The 15,999-nt window shown below is 32.9% G+C and overlaps 1 protein-coding gene across 2 annotated transcripts in view; it reads right to left on the bottom strand.

Moving 5' to 3' along the window:
• Window positions 1–15,999, bottom strand: part of LOC130903441 (netrin receptor UNC5C) — a 296,118-nt gene that overhangs the window by 196,250 nt on the left and 83,869 nt on the right. For both annotated transcript variants that reach the window (XM_057815536.1, XM_057815538.1), the window contains exon 3: window positions 6,750–7,130. In XM_057815536.1, coding sequence (XP_057671519.1) covers window positions 6,750–7,130 — 381 coding nt within the window. The remainder of the gene's footprint in view (window positions 1–6,749; window positions 7,131–15,999) is intronic.

The following is a 15,999-nucleotide window of genomic DNA, read 5'->3' as shown; positions in this document are numbered from 1 at the left end:
GATAAATTCAATCGTGGTGTTTCAAAAAATGTCATGACAGACAGCACGAAGCATTTCGTAGCAAATTGTCCCCTTTTTTTCGAAATAACTGCACGTGTCTTTACAGTTTCATTAGAACAACGTAGATAGATCAATTCTGATTAGTACATCAGCATTTATTCGCCAAAAAAGACCTTGTTTGGCATCCAATTATTTTTTCTTATTAACTTAGTAGCAATGTTCGATAATTTCAAATGCTAAAATTCTTTTTCAAAATTGCATTTCTCGTAGTAATTAACGACGTTTCGGGAATCTTGAATGAACGCCATAAAAACGGAATTTTCTCGGGTTTCTTCATGATATAGTGAAAAATAAAAGTTGTTTACCTGAAAATCGAGAGAAGGAAGCAGAGTTCCGGATGCCGTTACCAATCATGAATATTTCAAAATCCGTTTTGTATTGATCTGAAATCTCTTTCACAGCTTCTCAAGTTTCGTATATCAAATTAAGGGAATGAACCGAGAAATTTCCAAACTTTTTGAATAACAAATTCATGTTGAATAACGTTTAAAAGATAATACAATTAATTACAATGAAGCTTTGATCCTTCTAGTTAAATCGTAAATTACAAGACTTATCTCGCTATATCCATCATATAATTAAAGCCGTGCCAAGAGCACACACGTTCGTATATATATACATACACACATCAATTCATATACAACATCCAAACGTGATCTTAACCACCCCTCATACGGGATCCTAACCACTGCTGGACTAACGCTAATGAAGCTGTAAGGGCATTATCATCGAAAGGCCAGTGATGTTAGACCACGCAACAGGAGATTTGTTACGACATAAATCAATAATACAAACTATAATTCATTTATAGGTAAAGTGAAATAAAAGTTTTGTTAAGCTACCGCAAAAACTGTTTGTTTCGAATTCTTTTTATATTTGTGTTTTCTGAGAAATCTAACCTAGTATTTATTTATTTAACTAGATTTTTGGGGATATTAGTGTTAAGCGATTGTCACTACTGAAAGTATGAGATATGTCAACGCTGATGTGAATATGTCAAATCTGTCATTGTCATCATAAAGTTTGACATTTTTAATGGTGATGGTATTCAGAACGAGTTGTTATTCGAGTGCCATTTGAGTTGTTTACAGATACTTAACAGTGGCTCGTAAGAAAAAAAGTATTAATACGTTTTTTGTAGATAATTTTATGATCTACAATTTTCATTCAGAGTATTTTTATGATGAAACTCAGCGTTTTGCTGATAATCGCGAAAAACTCATTTTTTTGACCTTTGACATTGAATAAAAATTTTATTTGCAACTATTCGAAGTTACTTAAATTCTTATCAAGCTGAAAATCAGTAAAATTATTTAAAATACAATTGAACATAGAAAGTTTCCCATCATTTCCGTGTATATAAAAAATTTTATTCAAGGTCAAAGGTCATAAAAATGAGTTTTTTGCAATTTTCAGCAAAATAGTACGTTCTATCATGAAAATACCTTAGACAAAAATTGTAGATCATAAAATTATCTATAAAAAACGTATGAATACTTTTTTTCCTAGGAGCTACCGTTTTTGAGATATAACGATACAAAAAGTTGTAAAAGTTATAATGTTTCAGATTTACTGTCGTATTTAATGGTTATAATGATTGCATCTTCGAGAATTGATAATTTATTTGATGAAATTATGACAGTTCCATCCAGTCAACAGAAATTTTTTACAAATACTCACAACAAGTCTCGGTTCATTTCAATGTCGTAAGAAAAGTTTACTTCTGAAACGACAACTTTTACAACTTTTGAATCATTGTATCTCAGAAACGGTGGCTCGTAAGAAAAAAGTGTTAATATGTTTTTTGTAGATAATTTTATGTTCTACATTCTTTATCTGAAGTATTTTTATCATAAAACTCACAGTTTTGATGAAAATTGCTATATTTGTGTTTTCTGAGAAATCTAATCTAGTATTGATTTATTTAACTAGATTTTTGGGGACATTAGTGTTAAACGATTGTCACTACTGAAGGTCTGAGATATGTCAACGCTGATGTGAACATGTCAAATCTATCATTGTCATCATGAAGTTTGACATTTTTGACGTGGTGTCATTCGAGTGCTATTTGAGTTGTTTACAGATACTTAATTTTCCGAATTCTGAGATTCCAAAATCTCAAAACTATAAAATATATGAACGCAGTAGACGAATACACAATGTTAATGGTGGATAACCAAAAAATGATCCAGTTTTCCTGGTCTATTATCAAACGGGAGTAATAAAGCGAGGGGAGGCTGATAGTTTGTACATTGGACCAAGGGTGGTTATTGTTTCCACGATTTCGATGACGTATTACTAAATTTGGCACATTCATCGCTAAGGAAACCGATTCCTATGATCTTTGAACTGGTTAATTCACTAACGCGAATGTATAATAATGGTTGAAATATAGATATTTGGAGTAGTTCATTAATAAGCATTGTTAGAGCGGCGCCAATTTGAATCAGTCTGAATGGAATAGATTTTTTATTAAGCATATAATCAGAGCTTATGACAGTGTAGAAGATTTTTTTGGAAGTTCTCGTTTCCTATTTCCCATTTCTTTAGTTTGCTTAATCATTTTTGACGATCTATTCTCCATTTTACCATTTGAATTTTTCTTTTTCAACTGTTTTATCTAGATGTTCTATATTCAAGTCTTTTCGTCTTCGAAGATGCTCCCAAAAGTACCTGGCCTGACCTAGAGGTAGAAGTAGTTGCTGTATTAGAAAGTACACAATCTATACGGCATATTTTTCAAATTTGAAATATTTTTTTCTATAGATAGTGAACGTTTTCAATCTAAAAAATTAGATTCTACGCTGGGTGAAACTGTTTCTTTGTTATTAACAATAAAATATTGGGTAGTACCGTTTAAACGAGACCGTACGACCTGAGAAGACCAGCAGCGCAGTGGTCGACCAAACGATCCAAGAAATTTTGAAGAAAATCCTCAAAGCGGTACTGAATGATCGTGGACTGAAAGTGCTAGCATCAGATCGGAACCACGGATGAAACGTGGGTCCATAATTCCACTCTCGAAATAAAAGAGTGATCAAAACAATGGACTGAAAGTGGAGAACCGTTTCCAAGTAAAGCAAACACCGTTCGATCTCCAGGCAAGGTCATGGTGATGGTTTTTTGGGATGCGCGTGAGATAACTTTCATTGAATATCTTCAAAAAGAAAAAACTATCAACGGCGAGTATTTTGTGAACTTATTACAACGATTAAGCGAAGAAATAAAGCTAAGAACAAAGTGTTGTTGTTGTATTCGACAGATTCAAACTCTACACCTAATTCTTCTATTTTCGAAATGCTTCTTCGTGGACCAGAGCTTTTTTATGAAGTTAGCAAGCTCAGATCTAAAATACGCTTCCTTTTTTTGGTAAGAATGTCTGCTTCCTGATCGCTCGGTAGACCTTGGAGGCTTTAGTGTTTGTTCATACTCCTACACTATCTTAGTCGTTCACTAAAAAGTCTTTAAGGCATTCTAGGCCGCATTTCGCTTGATCGAAAACATTAATTGAATAATTTCAATAAAAAATCTTGTTTATATTGCAGTTAAAATGTATATCTCAATAGATATTTCTTATTTGAACATCGGCGTGCATACTTGAAGGTTTTTTTTTTTTCAAGAAAGTGGTCAGGGATAATTAAAAACGAAATAATCTATAACAAACTTGTGAAGAATGGCCTTTTCTACGACGTTAATTTCGATTTATAATACTCATAATTACATAACTCGAATCATAATTTATGTTTACGAGCTTTTTCTAATTAAACCATCTGAAAACGGATTTACTGTAGGTAATAAACTTTATCGGTTTTTAAATGCGAATCGTACTAATATAACTCGCATTCAGACAACAAAGAAAAACAACAAAAAGAAATAAATTTTAGTAAACGAAAATAAAATTTTACATTTGTTGCATATCTTTTGTTGTACGAACTTATCCAATTTTGTTTGCAGAATTTGGTCTATAAAAATTTACCTCGGAGGTTTTGTCGGTAGAAAACCTCGCACTCAAAGAGGAGGTGCTCGGTTGTTTCATTGCAGAGCTGTCGAGAACTCTTTAATTCATCTTTGTTCGATGAAAGAGCCTTCATGACACCTCTAGAAGGTTGTGGTTCTACGAAAGGAATTCCTCGTTGTCTTGTACTCAGTATTCACTTTGTTAGCTCCCATTGAGTTTGAGGATTTAATGTAGCCACTTACTGTTACACAGTTATAAACCTCACATACTATAAAAATTTACCTCGTTAACACTTTGACCTATTGATCTGTCGGGTTCACCAGCCAGCAACGACTTTACAGAGTGAGCTACCTACCTGGAGGTTTTGTCGATAGAAAACCCCGCACTCAAAGAGGAGGTGCTCGGTTGTTTCATTGCAGAGCTGTCGAGAACTCTTTAATTCATCTTTGTTCGATGAAAGAGCCTTCATGACACCTCTAGAAGGTTGTGGTTCTACGAAAGGAATTCCTCGTTGTCTTGTACTCAGTATTCACTTTGTTAGCTCCCATTGAGTTTGAGGATTTAATGTAGCCACATACTGTTACACAGTTATAAACCTCACATACTATAAAAATTTACCTCGTTAACACTTTGACCTATTGATCTGTCGGGTTCACCAGCCAGCAACGACTTTACAGAGTGAGCTACCTACCTGGAGGTTTTGTCGATAGAAAACCTCGCACTCAAAGAGGAGGTGCTCGGCTGTTTCAATGCAGAAACGACGGAAGAGCTGTCGGGAATTCTTTAACTCATCTTTGTTCAATGAAAAAGCCTTTTAAGACTAGTTATTCCACGTTTCTGATTTCTTTTATGATCTTCATGACTTTTCGGGAAACCCCTAGAAGGTTGTGGTTCTACGGAAGGAATTCCTCGTTGCCTTGTACTCAGTATTCACTTTGTTAGCTCCCATTGAGTTTGAGGATTCAATGTAGCCACATACTGTTGCACAGTTATAAACCTCACATACTTAAGAATGAATTTCTACCGGAGAGACACAAAAAAACTATTCACGGAGCGTAATTCCGATTTGGATTAAGAATAAAAGGAAAGTTTCATCTTCTACGACTACCAAGAACGTTGTAGACAGCTCGCTGGTGCGAAAGCTGAAAGGAATCATCAATGGGAGGAATCTGTATAAAATTTTTGTACTACAGAATAAGTGGAGGTTAGGTAATTTAACTTATTGACTTCACCTCGTAAATACATGTTCGTTTCTCATCGGCGTTGTAGAATCTCTGTAATAAGTAGATCTTATCTATAGTAACAATTCAATCTATCTGTGTAGTCAATAATTTTAACAAACCCACTTTTCCCATCACATCACCTCAACAGTTACTTTTAATTACTAGAGAAAAGAAAAAATAGATTTTTATCTGTTCTATTCACGGCACCGCAACGGAATAATTATCGTTCACATAAACGCCCCTTAACTGAGTCACTGAAAACTTGGAATGGAAATTAAAAGGTCGGAATTAATTACAAAAATGAATTATAGTGTGTTTCAAATAATTTTAGTGGTTACATATATCTGAAAGTAATGCCGCGAAAATGAAGCATTGGAAAACTGTGATTAGATCAAAAAAATAATGAATTGAACATGAAAATTTGTTTTTAGGACTGTCCTCAATGACATAATCTGTCCATAAAAGCAGTGGTGCCCTTTTATATGAAGAAATGAAGCATTAAACTAAATATTGCAACTAATATTAAACTTTTTTTTCATTTTCAATTTCCTTTATGATTTTCGTATATCCCACAGATAAAATTAGTATAAAACTGTCAGGTAATAAACATAAATTCTTTTATATATTTCAGTGGGCGGTTGAAAACTAGTTTCAAATAACAAATTTTCCATCCGCGTTTGTAAATCAAACAGAAACGACTTTACAACAAGAAAAAGAAAAAAAAAATGTGACTATAAACTTTCTACATGATAATCAACGCAGCGTCGTTATCGATTTGAAATATAATAAATTGAAGAACCACTATAATAAATCAAACGTTTTGCTTTCGTTCATAATAAAAAGCCTAACGCAAATTAAGGACATAAAAAAACACATACTGCGTTTTAATGTTTAATGTTTTCGATTTTATGAAAACTTTCTTGCGCAATACCTTCGCAAACGAAAATTATTATTCATAAAGCTAGTGTTGGTAGCCTTCACCGATTCATTTCTTAAAAATAAATGCTGTGTCAGATCCTGGAATGTTTCTTGAGGTAATAGGACGTGGATTGAAGGCTGGTTGTAACTGGTTCCAAGCAAGTTCAATGGAATTGATGTCATGGTTCACATGAACACGAGTCATATCAATTTTGTATGGCCGTATCATTATCACATTTCTCAATTTTTTTACCAGTCTAATTTTGCAGATCGTCGAAAGTTTACACGAGGAATTACACATGACAAAAGTTTGTGCGAAGCTGGTACCAAAAAATCTGACTTGTGACCAAAAGCTGTTGCGTCAACGGGTCCGCTCAGACTTCCTTGAAACGTTAGAAAAAGATTTGCTTTGAAAGGGACTCGATTTGAGTCGATGGAAGAGCTCATAAAGGCACTCATCAAAAGAAGACTTCCAGCACTTGCAGCAGAATCTTTTCTCTATAATATTCTCCTGAAGGATGGACCTGTTGACCAGTATTGTAAGCAACAAGAACCTAGTGGTTTGAGTATCATAATCGATAAGTACTTACACGCAATTTCGACAGTAGCAGGTTGACTTTTGATACTTCCTTTTCCGCTCCAAGCATAACACTCGCACTTGAATTTTTCTTTACCGAAAAATTCTTCGACCATTTTTCTAGTAACGTTCGCATCGGCCTCAAAAATCCGCACGCCGTTTTGTGGATCTACGAACCAATTTTCGACGGTTTCTATTTTCTTGGCGCCGTTGCATTTGAAATAGAGACTAAGCGCGTGCGCGGCGCGACATTGCAACGTAGCCGGACGACCTTTTACCACGAACGCGTTCTGGGGTTCCGCTAAAAAAATTGGAAGGTCCGAATTGAGAAGAAGCGATTCGTCTTGCTCGGGCGTGGGTTTCGGCGTGGATTGCTCTTCGAGTAAAGCGCCATCTGTAAACAAACAAAATTATACTGCACAATAACTAAACTATTCTCGAGTTGAATTGTTGAATTTTTTATTTTATTAAATGAAAGTTGTAGCAAAACCGTTGTTCGATTTTGGATTTTTTTAACGAATTTTTCGGAAGCTCGCGCCTGCAGATACATTATAATAGAACAATCGCAAATGCTATTAGTCACGATTGCGAATACTCAAGTTTATGACTAGAGGGCTTCAATTCCACAGAAGCTGGTAACCGTGCAACCAACGATTTAAAGGAGTAGTCAATAGAAAATTATTAACCAAAGGCGTACCAAAAACGATCTGAAATTTACGAGAAATTTGATTGTTATCAGGACAAACTTACATACAGTTTGTTTTAATTTAATTAATAACCTTTAATCTATGAAACGATGGTTAGTAAAATATAATTTAAACACAGTAAATCAACACCCAGTCGCTTGCTTTTTTAATTTTCCTTTTTAAATTATGAAATTCTGAATCTGGTGTTAATTATTCGTGGGTAGTTGCTTCCTAACCTTCCAGAATTTATGTTTCGAATCAAACTACTTCAAAAACATTCAATTGGTATCAGTTGAGGCACGTTCTTAGACTTTTTTCTTTTAGGACGCTTGAAATGGATTAATCTACATCTAATACACTCTTTTTCGTATATCTTGGAGGTTACAGAATTTCCAATAGAACAAATGAAGATGAAGAAAGACACTTCTAAATTTCCTTGCTTTTCTGACAACAATAAGTCTTGGTATTCGGCCAGATTTCCAAGCATTTCGTTGTTACTGATACTACTGAGTTTTAGAAAGAAATGTTGAAGAAAATCTACTAAATCGGTACTGGATGATCATCGACTGAAAGTGCGTAAGCTACTAGACCCAGTAGGCATTTCAAAAAGTGCTGTACATCGCATATTTCAAAGAAATAAAGCGATTTTTGCAACGTTTCATAAGCATGGATGAAACGTGGGTCCATCACTTCACATTGGAAATGAAAGAGTGATCAAAACAATGGACTGAAAAGGGAGAACCGTCTCCAAGAAAGGCAAACGCCGTTCCATATCCAGGCAAGGTCATGGAGATGGTATTTTGGAATGCAGTGGGACAATTCTCATCGACTATCTCGATAAGTAGCGTTTTAGCGTAGAAATAAAAAAAAAACAGTCGCATTTAGCTAAGAAGAAGACGTTTTTTGATCAAGACAATGCACCAGCTCACGCATTCGTTATTGCGATGTCCAAAATAATCGAATTAAAGTTTGGATTACTACACCATGCACCATGTTCACCAGATTTAACCTTCTCGGATTATTTTCCGTGATAAAAAGGTTATAAAACTTATTAAACATCGCTGGGAGAAGTGTATGGAGCTAAAAGGATATTACGTTGAAAAATTAATATTTTTTTTCCGAAATTTTCTTTGTGATCAGGCTCAATAAAAACCGATTAAAAATAAAAAAGAACTAGTCAATCTAATGTCAAGTAATTGAAGAATTCTTAATGTCTATCATTGCGTGAATATTTTTGTTTCCTGTTACGGCTATGGATTGAGATCTGTGAAGAATTACGTACTGCCTTGTGGGATTTATGATCTTCCAGTGACCACGGCCGAGTGCACAGAGTAGACGTACCGATAATAAAGAAAAAAACTCGATTTACTGCGGAAATGATAGTACCCTTATTCTAATTAAAACCAGAACTGTATTTTGCTCACAAGAACGATCTATTTTTCATTTGCTGACAGGTAAAATTGATTATTATCAATCCTAGTCTTTATGTGAAGTAGTTATTACGGGGAATTGATGAATTTTATGTCGTACAAGATCCGAAAAAGTTGAAATACGGCTGAGAAAATATCCACTGAAATTACCCAACAATTAACACCAGATGTAGAATTATTTCAATAGCGACTGTATTCACAATATAAAAATAAAAATATTGAGTTGTAATAATTCAATTTTCTCACCTTAAATCTAACAAACTAGTTTAGAAATTTTACAAATGAAGAATAGACGTTGGAAGACCTAACGAATCTAGTAAAAATCAACTGTGGTCGATGGTAACGTTAAAAATTCTAATTAGATCTTGCTATTAGAATAATTTGATGATGTTAACTTATGTGACAAAAATTTTAACGAAATAATGTTAACAATTCATTTATTCGGCACTTTTTTTGACATAACCTAACATAAAAACTTTTTTTATCCATTAAAACTTGGATTAGAGAAAGGGTTGAAGAAAATACAGTTTGGAAATAACGAAAAATCACGATTTTACTGTAATATAAACGAATATTTTACCAAATTTGACCCCTAGTGATATTTTCACGTTTCCCAACCTAAAAATTAGGTTTTTTCTTTATAGAACCTGAGACTAGAGGAAAGGGCGAAGAAAATATCGTTTGACAAAGTGAAAATTTATTATAAAATCAACCCTATAACGAAAAATCACGATTTTACTGTATTTTGAACGAATATTTTGCCAAATTTGACACCTAGTGATATTTTTACGTTTCCTAACCTAAAAATTTGATTTTTTCTTCATAGAACCTGATACTAGAGGAAAGGGTAAAGAAAATATCGTTTGGAAAAGTGAAAATTGATTATAAAATCATCCCTATAACGAAAAATCACGATTTTACTGTAATATAAACGAATATTTGAACAAATTTGACCCCTAGTGATATTTTCACGTTTTCTAACCTAAAAATTTTATTTTTACCTCCATCGAACTAGTGATTAGAGGAAAGGGTGAAGAAAATATCGTTTGGAAAAGTGAAAATTGATTATAAAATCATCCCTATAACGAAAAATCACGATTTTACTGTAATATAAACGAATATTTGAACAAATTTGACCCCTAGTGATATTTTTACGTTTCCTAACCTAAAAATTAAGTTTTTTCTTCAGAGAACTTAAGACTAGAGGAAAGGACGAACAAAATATCGTTTGAGAAACTGGAAATTGATTATAAAAACATCCCTATAACGAAAAATCACGATTTTACTGTAATATAAACGAATATTTGAACAAATTTGACCCCTAGTGATATTTTCACGTTTTCTAACCTAAAAATTTGATTTTTACCTCCATCGAACTAGTGATTAGAGGAAAGGGTGAAGAAAATATCGTTTGGAAAAGTGAAAATTGATTATAAAATCATCCCTATAACGAAAAATCACGATTTTACTGTATTTTAAACGAATATTTGAACAAATTTGACCCCTAGTGATATTTTCACGTTTTCTAACCTAAAAATTTGATTTTTACCTCCATCGAACTAGTGATTAGAGGAAAGGGTGAAGAAAATATCGTTTGGAAAAGTGAAAATTGATTATAAAATCATCCCTATAACGAAAAATCACGATTTTACTGTAATATAAACGAATATTTGAACAAATTTGACCCCTAGTGATATTTTCACGTTTTCTAACCTAAAAATTTGATTTTTACCTCCATCGAACTAGTGATTAGAGGAAAGGGTGAAGAAAATATCGTTTGGAAAAGTGAAAATTGATTATAAAATCATCCCTATAACGAAAAATCACGATTTTACTGTATTTTAAACGAATATTTGAACAAATTTGACCCCTAGTGATATTTTTACGTTTTCTAACCTAAAAATTTGATTTTTTCTTCATCGAACTAGTGATTAGAGGAAAGGGTGAAGAAAATATCGTTTGGAAAAGTGAAAATTGATTATAAAATCATCCTTTAAACGAAAAATCACGATTTTACTGTATTTTAAACGAATATTTGAACAAATTTGACCCCTAGTGATATTTTCACGTTTTCTAACCTAAAAATTTGATTTTTTCTTCATCGAACTAGTGATTAGAGGAAAGGGTGAAGAAAATATCGTTTGGAAAAGTGAAAATTGATTATAAAATCATCTCTATAATGAAAAATCACGATTTTACTGTATTTTGAACGAATATTTGAACAAATTTGACCCCTAGTGATATTTTCACGTTTTCTAACCTAAAAATTTGATTTTTTCTTCATCGAACTAGTGATTAGAGGAAAGGGTGAAGAAAATATCGTTTGGAAAAGTGAAAATTGATTATAAAATCATCCTTTAAACGAAAAATCACGATTTTACTGTATTTTAAACGAATATTTGAACAAATTTGACCCCTAGTGATATTTTCACGTTTTCTAACCTAAAAATTTGATTTTTTCTTCATCGAACTAGTGATTAGAGGAAAGGGTGAAGAAAATATCGTTTGGAAAAGTGAAAATTGGTTATAAAATCATCTCTATAATGAAAAATCACGATTTTACTGTATTTTGAACGAATATTTGAACAAATTTGACCCCTAGTGATATTTTCACGTTTCCTAACCTAAAAACTAAAACCTAACATAAAAATTTCTTCAACGAAACAGTGATTAGAGGAAAAGGTAAAGGAAATATCGTTAGGAAAAGTAGAAATTGATCATAACATTAATATAAATCAGCCCTTAGCCAAAAATCACGATTTTATTGTAATCTTATTGAATATTTTACCAGATTTGACCCCTAGTGCCGCGGGTAAAAGCTAAATAAAAAGAATAAAATGACATAAGGTACATTCTGTACAACAAATTTAACGTCGAAATCCGGTTTGAAAACTTGTTATTTTCTTACAAGTCAAGTAGATCTCTAGACAAATCTAAAAACAATTACCAATTTCAACTATGTCGCTATAATCTAAAACAAATCATTAATTGAAGTGTCTCGTTCGAATCGAGTCTCTTCAAAAAATACAAACAACTTTTCTTCGAATGTTTAGACATATTTAAAAATGCATTCGCTGTTCGTCGAGTAAACGTTTGTTTCCAATTTCGTAAAACAAAGTTATAATGCAACTAAATTGAATTCGAAATTATCAGTGCCCGATAATACGCAGTTTAACTTCCGGTTTACAACAATGGAATTAGGGCCGTTGTTTGTTTATAATATATCACGAAATATCTGGATTTATCATTTCATCTAATAAATTTACTCATCCTAGTAGCGATAAACGATTTACAACAATACCAACGAAATTTATATCATGCAGTGACATTTTTGATGTTTTCACCGCAATGTGATTTCTACCTTCTGCGTTGTTAATTTCTTTGTTAAATCCACATTATTTTTATTTGTTTGTTCTAGAATTTTCGTCTCTGTATCACCCATTTTCTTCTCTATTCAACTCTATCTTCAACTTTGTCAATGGTATCTTCTGAGTGGATTGAGTAACTCAATAAAGTCATTGACGGTCCCAAGACAAAGGAAACCAGTTCATAGGTCACGGTAGTTTCCCGTCTGAGATAAAACACTCATGGAATAGCAAAGCAACCTCGGAATCGTGGATTATCCAGTGAAAAAGCATGAGTGAGTCTGGGTAGATTAATCGAAGGAAAATCCAAGTTGGAACTGAAGATTAACCTCCATTCGATAGGGTTAATACTTATCCCCATTATGTCCTACGTATTCGCAATTTTTGTAAGAGTTATTGCTTGAAATTTCAAGTTCAGTATTGTACGTCTTTTGGTATATCAGAACCCAGGAAAACTATGAAGAGTTCCAGGAAAAGATAAGGAGACTTCTACATCCATTCCAGCAGGAAAAGCACCAAGAAAATTAAGAAGAAAGAAAGAAAAACACATCCTAAAACGATAATAGAAACAAATCAAGAAACTTTTCAATAGCAGCATCCAAATTTCATTGTAATAAGAATTTGTAACTGGATATTTGGCTAGAAAGTTTCTATACGTAATGTATCATCATCAGTTAAATAAAAATAACCGTTGAAAATTCTGTAATACTGAGTTGTATCGTTCATAGATTAATTTCAGTCATGATTTGTAAATTTATAATAAAACCTTTGACCTATTCTGTTTGTTTAATAGATAATTGTATACAGTTATTTAGTAATTAAATTAAATCTATTCGCGGGCTGATTAACTACATTGTAAATATAAAAGTGCCCTTAGAGAATGATTTGTTTTGACTTTCCTACGTAGCAAAAGCTTTAATCAGCAATGTTCCGAATAACAACAAGAAATTCTAATCCTGTACACTTGAGGCGATTGCGATTTTTTTTTTCTTGAAAAAGTAAATGATGAAGTGAACCGCTTCACTTGACAATTCACCGCAATGTTAGTTGAATGTCGAATAACAAAAAAAAACATAATTGAATATTAAGTAGGATAATTATATAGTTTGAAATACAACTTACCGCAGTTGCAGCGTTATTTTTGATAATGTCGTGTGGTTAGGTTGCGCCTCAAGGTAACTTAACCTAACCTAACCTAATCTGTCTCGTTTCGTCGGTCAATACCGTCGCTAAAAGTTTCAATAAAACTCTAATATTTATATAAAACAAACCAATTACTTCATATTATATAATATATGATAAAAATTCAGTTAAGCTCCGAGTTATAGCTTGCTGGTAACCTATAAATCAACAGTACACTATACAAAGTATACAAAAAGTTTCTAATCAAATTTTCGACAACATAGATGTTCAGTTATAAACTGCAGTACTCGATGAAGACTGTATAAAAGATAAAAAACTTGTTGTGATATTCTGTCGATGCGTCCAGAGCTTCTGACTTTGTGAGCTTGGTCTTTTTGAGCCTCAGTTCATTGACGATGCAGTATTATACAAGAGCTGTTGAAAACTGAGCTGTTTTAAAGTCTTCTAGCTGGAAAATCTATCGTATGCTAGGTGTTCTGCTTAGTAAAATATCAAACAGACTTAAAGAAGTAACCACAAGTATTTGTTGACTTGATGAAGCACGATACACGATCTAAAATACGTGTTACCACTTGCGGAACCTCTGTTTCAAAATATTTTTGCTCCTCCAGTACTGGATAAGTTCCATTATGTGTGTACAACTAGAAATGTCTATCATTGATTTTACAGATCAAAATTTTCGGCTGGAAACAAATATTTGAGATACTTGGTGTTGTGATAGCTGGCAGGACTTGACACTACAATTGATATAAATAAATTTGAAGCACTAATTGAAGCAAATGACAATGTTGCAAAATATACAAACAAATTTCTTTTTCTATTGACTTTTGGAGTCACTAATTGGTGCTCTATTTGTGCTATCGTTGTTTCCAAGCAGATTTGGAAAATAATTTTATGGAAATAGACTCTAAAAGAAGAAAAGAGGAAGTAGATATACGGATAAAGACATTTGGGGACCTGGGAATGGAAGCAAATGTCAAGGAATGCAAAATGATGGTAGTTTAGAGCCCAATTAGGGTTGCCGTTGTTTCCAAGAAGATTTGGATAATAATTTTATGGAAATAGACTCTAAAAAGAAGAAAAGAGGAAGTAGATATACGGTTAAAGACATTTGGGGACCTGGGAATGGAAGCAAATGTCAAGGAATGCAAAATGATGGTAGTTTAGAGCCCAATTAGGGTTGCCGTTGTTTCCAAGCAGATTCGGAAAATAATTTTATGGAAATAGACTCTAAAAGAAGAAAAGAGGAAGTAGATATACGGATAAAGACATTTGGGGACCTGGGAATGGAAGCAAATGTCAAGGAATGCAAAATGATGGTAGTTTAGAGCCCAATTAGGGTTGCCGTTGTTTCCAAGAAGATTTGGATAATAATTTTATGGACAAAAACTCTAAAACTGGTAATAAAGGAATCGAAAGTCGTCACTATTTAATGTTTAATTTGCGGTATCGTGGTTCCAACAAAATTTGGAAAATAATAAATAAAAAAATAAATAAAACATCAGATTTAGAGTTTTATTAATGGGGCCAGTGTAGCCAGAGATTTACGTAACTAAATTAATATTTATTTTCAATCTTTTCCAAATCAATTAGTTGAATAGATTAGCAGCATCAATTGATATGTCAAAGTATTAGATTTTGATTTATAAATTGATTTTGATTTACAGACGTAGCTCCATATGTTGGTGGAGAACGTAAAACTTTTTGTCCATTATTCAAATCTGATACTGTTGAAAAGCAATTTTCATATCGCGTGTAATCAAGTTGTTCTGTCGGAACAAACCTAGTTAATAAACAGATTTATTTCTAGTTTCGACAAAATCTTAATCCATGGAAACATTTCTATTTGGATGCTGCATTCGAAAACGTTTAGTTTCCAATAGTCGATCTAATAATTGGTAGGGGAGATCTGAGTAGATAGGTCACGAACTTGTTTTTCAGACTCGATTTTTAAGGTGTTCGAGATTCCGATTCAATTACGCTGGAGTTGCTAAGAGATGGAAAGGAGATTAGAATCGAATTCGAAATTAAAATACCATTTTTTTTCGGTAGACAGATGAACGGAGGGGTTGAGTAAACATTATTTTTCCACGTCCGTTATAATATTCACGTTTTTTTTGCATTCATTTCAATCCACAAATATCAAAACAGATAATTTGTTTTTCCAGTATATAAAAATAGAAAATGCAAAACCCAAATTGTAGGTATCAATACCTTCTCAAAAATTTGAATCCAAAAAACTACACTGGGGCTCTTCGGCATCTCTATTTGTGGATTCTGGTGGGAGGAAATCCAACACAACTGCGGAGGGTTTCGTAGACGACTCAATAATAAACAAAATAGATTCCGCAGTGAAAATTTTAACGATTTGTAGCAACATTTTTAATGTTTACGATCCTACCAACAATCCAATAAGTATTGAACTCGTTAAATGTTGCCAATTCAAGTACCAATAGTAATTTAACTTCTTCGTTTCTTCAAATTATTAAGGCTGAAAGTGGTATTTTCAATATTAGTATTACAAAATGAAAATTAATGAAAGTTTTGTGAAATTTTTTAAGGCTAAGGACGTAGAAACAATTTTGTATGCAACTTATGAGTAAAGTAACTTTTTTAACTCGTAGGAATTGCCGTTTAAT

This window comes from Diorhabda carinulata, chromosome 2, assembly GCF_026250575.1.
Source record: "Diorhabda carinulata isolate Delta chromosome 2, icDioCari1.1, whole genome shotgun sequence".
In the NCBI taxonomy this organism is placed as follows: domain Eukaryota; kingdom Metazoa; phylum Arthropoda; class Insecta; order Coleoptera; family Chrysomelidae; genus Diorhabda; species Diorhabda carinulata.
The sequence above is the reverse complement of the archived record's forward strand: the minus strand, read 5'-3'. Positions and strand labels throughout refer to the sequence as shown.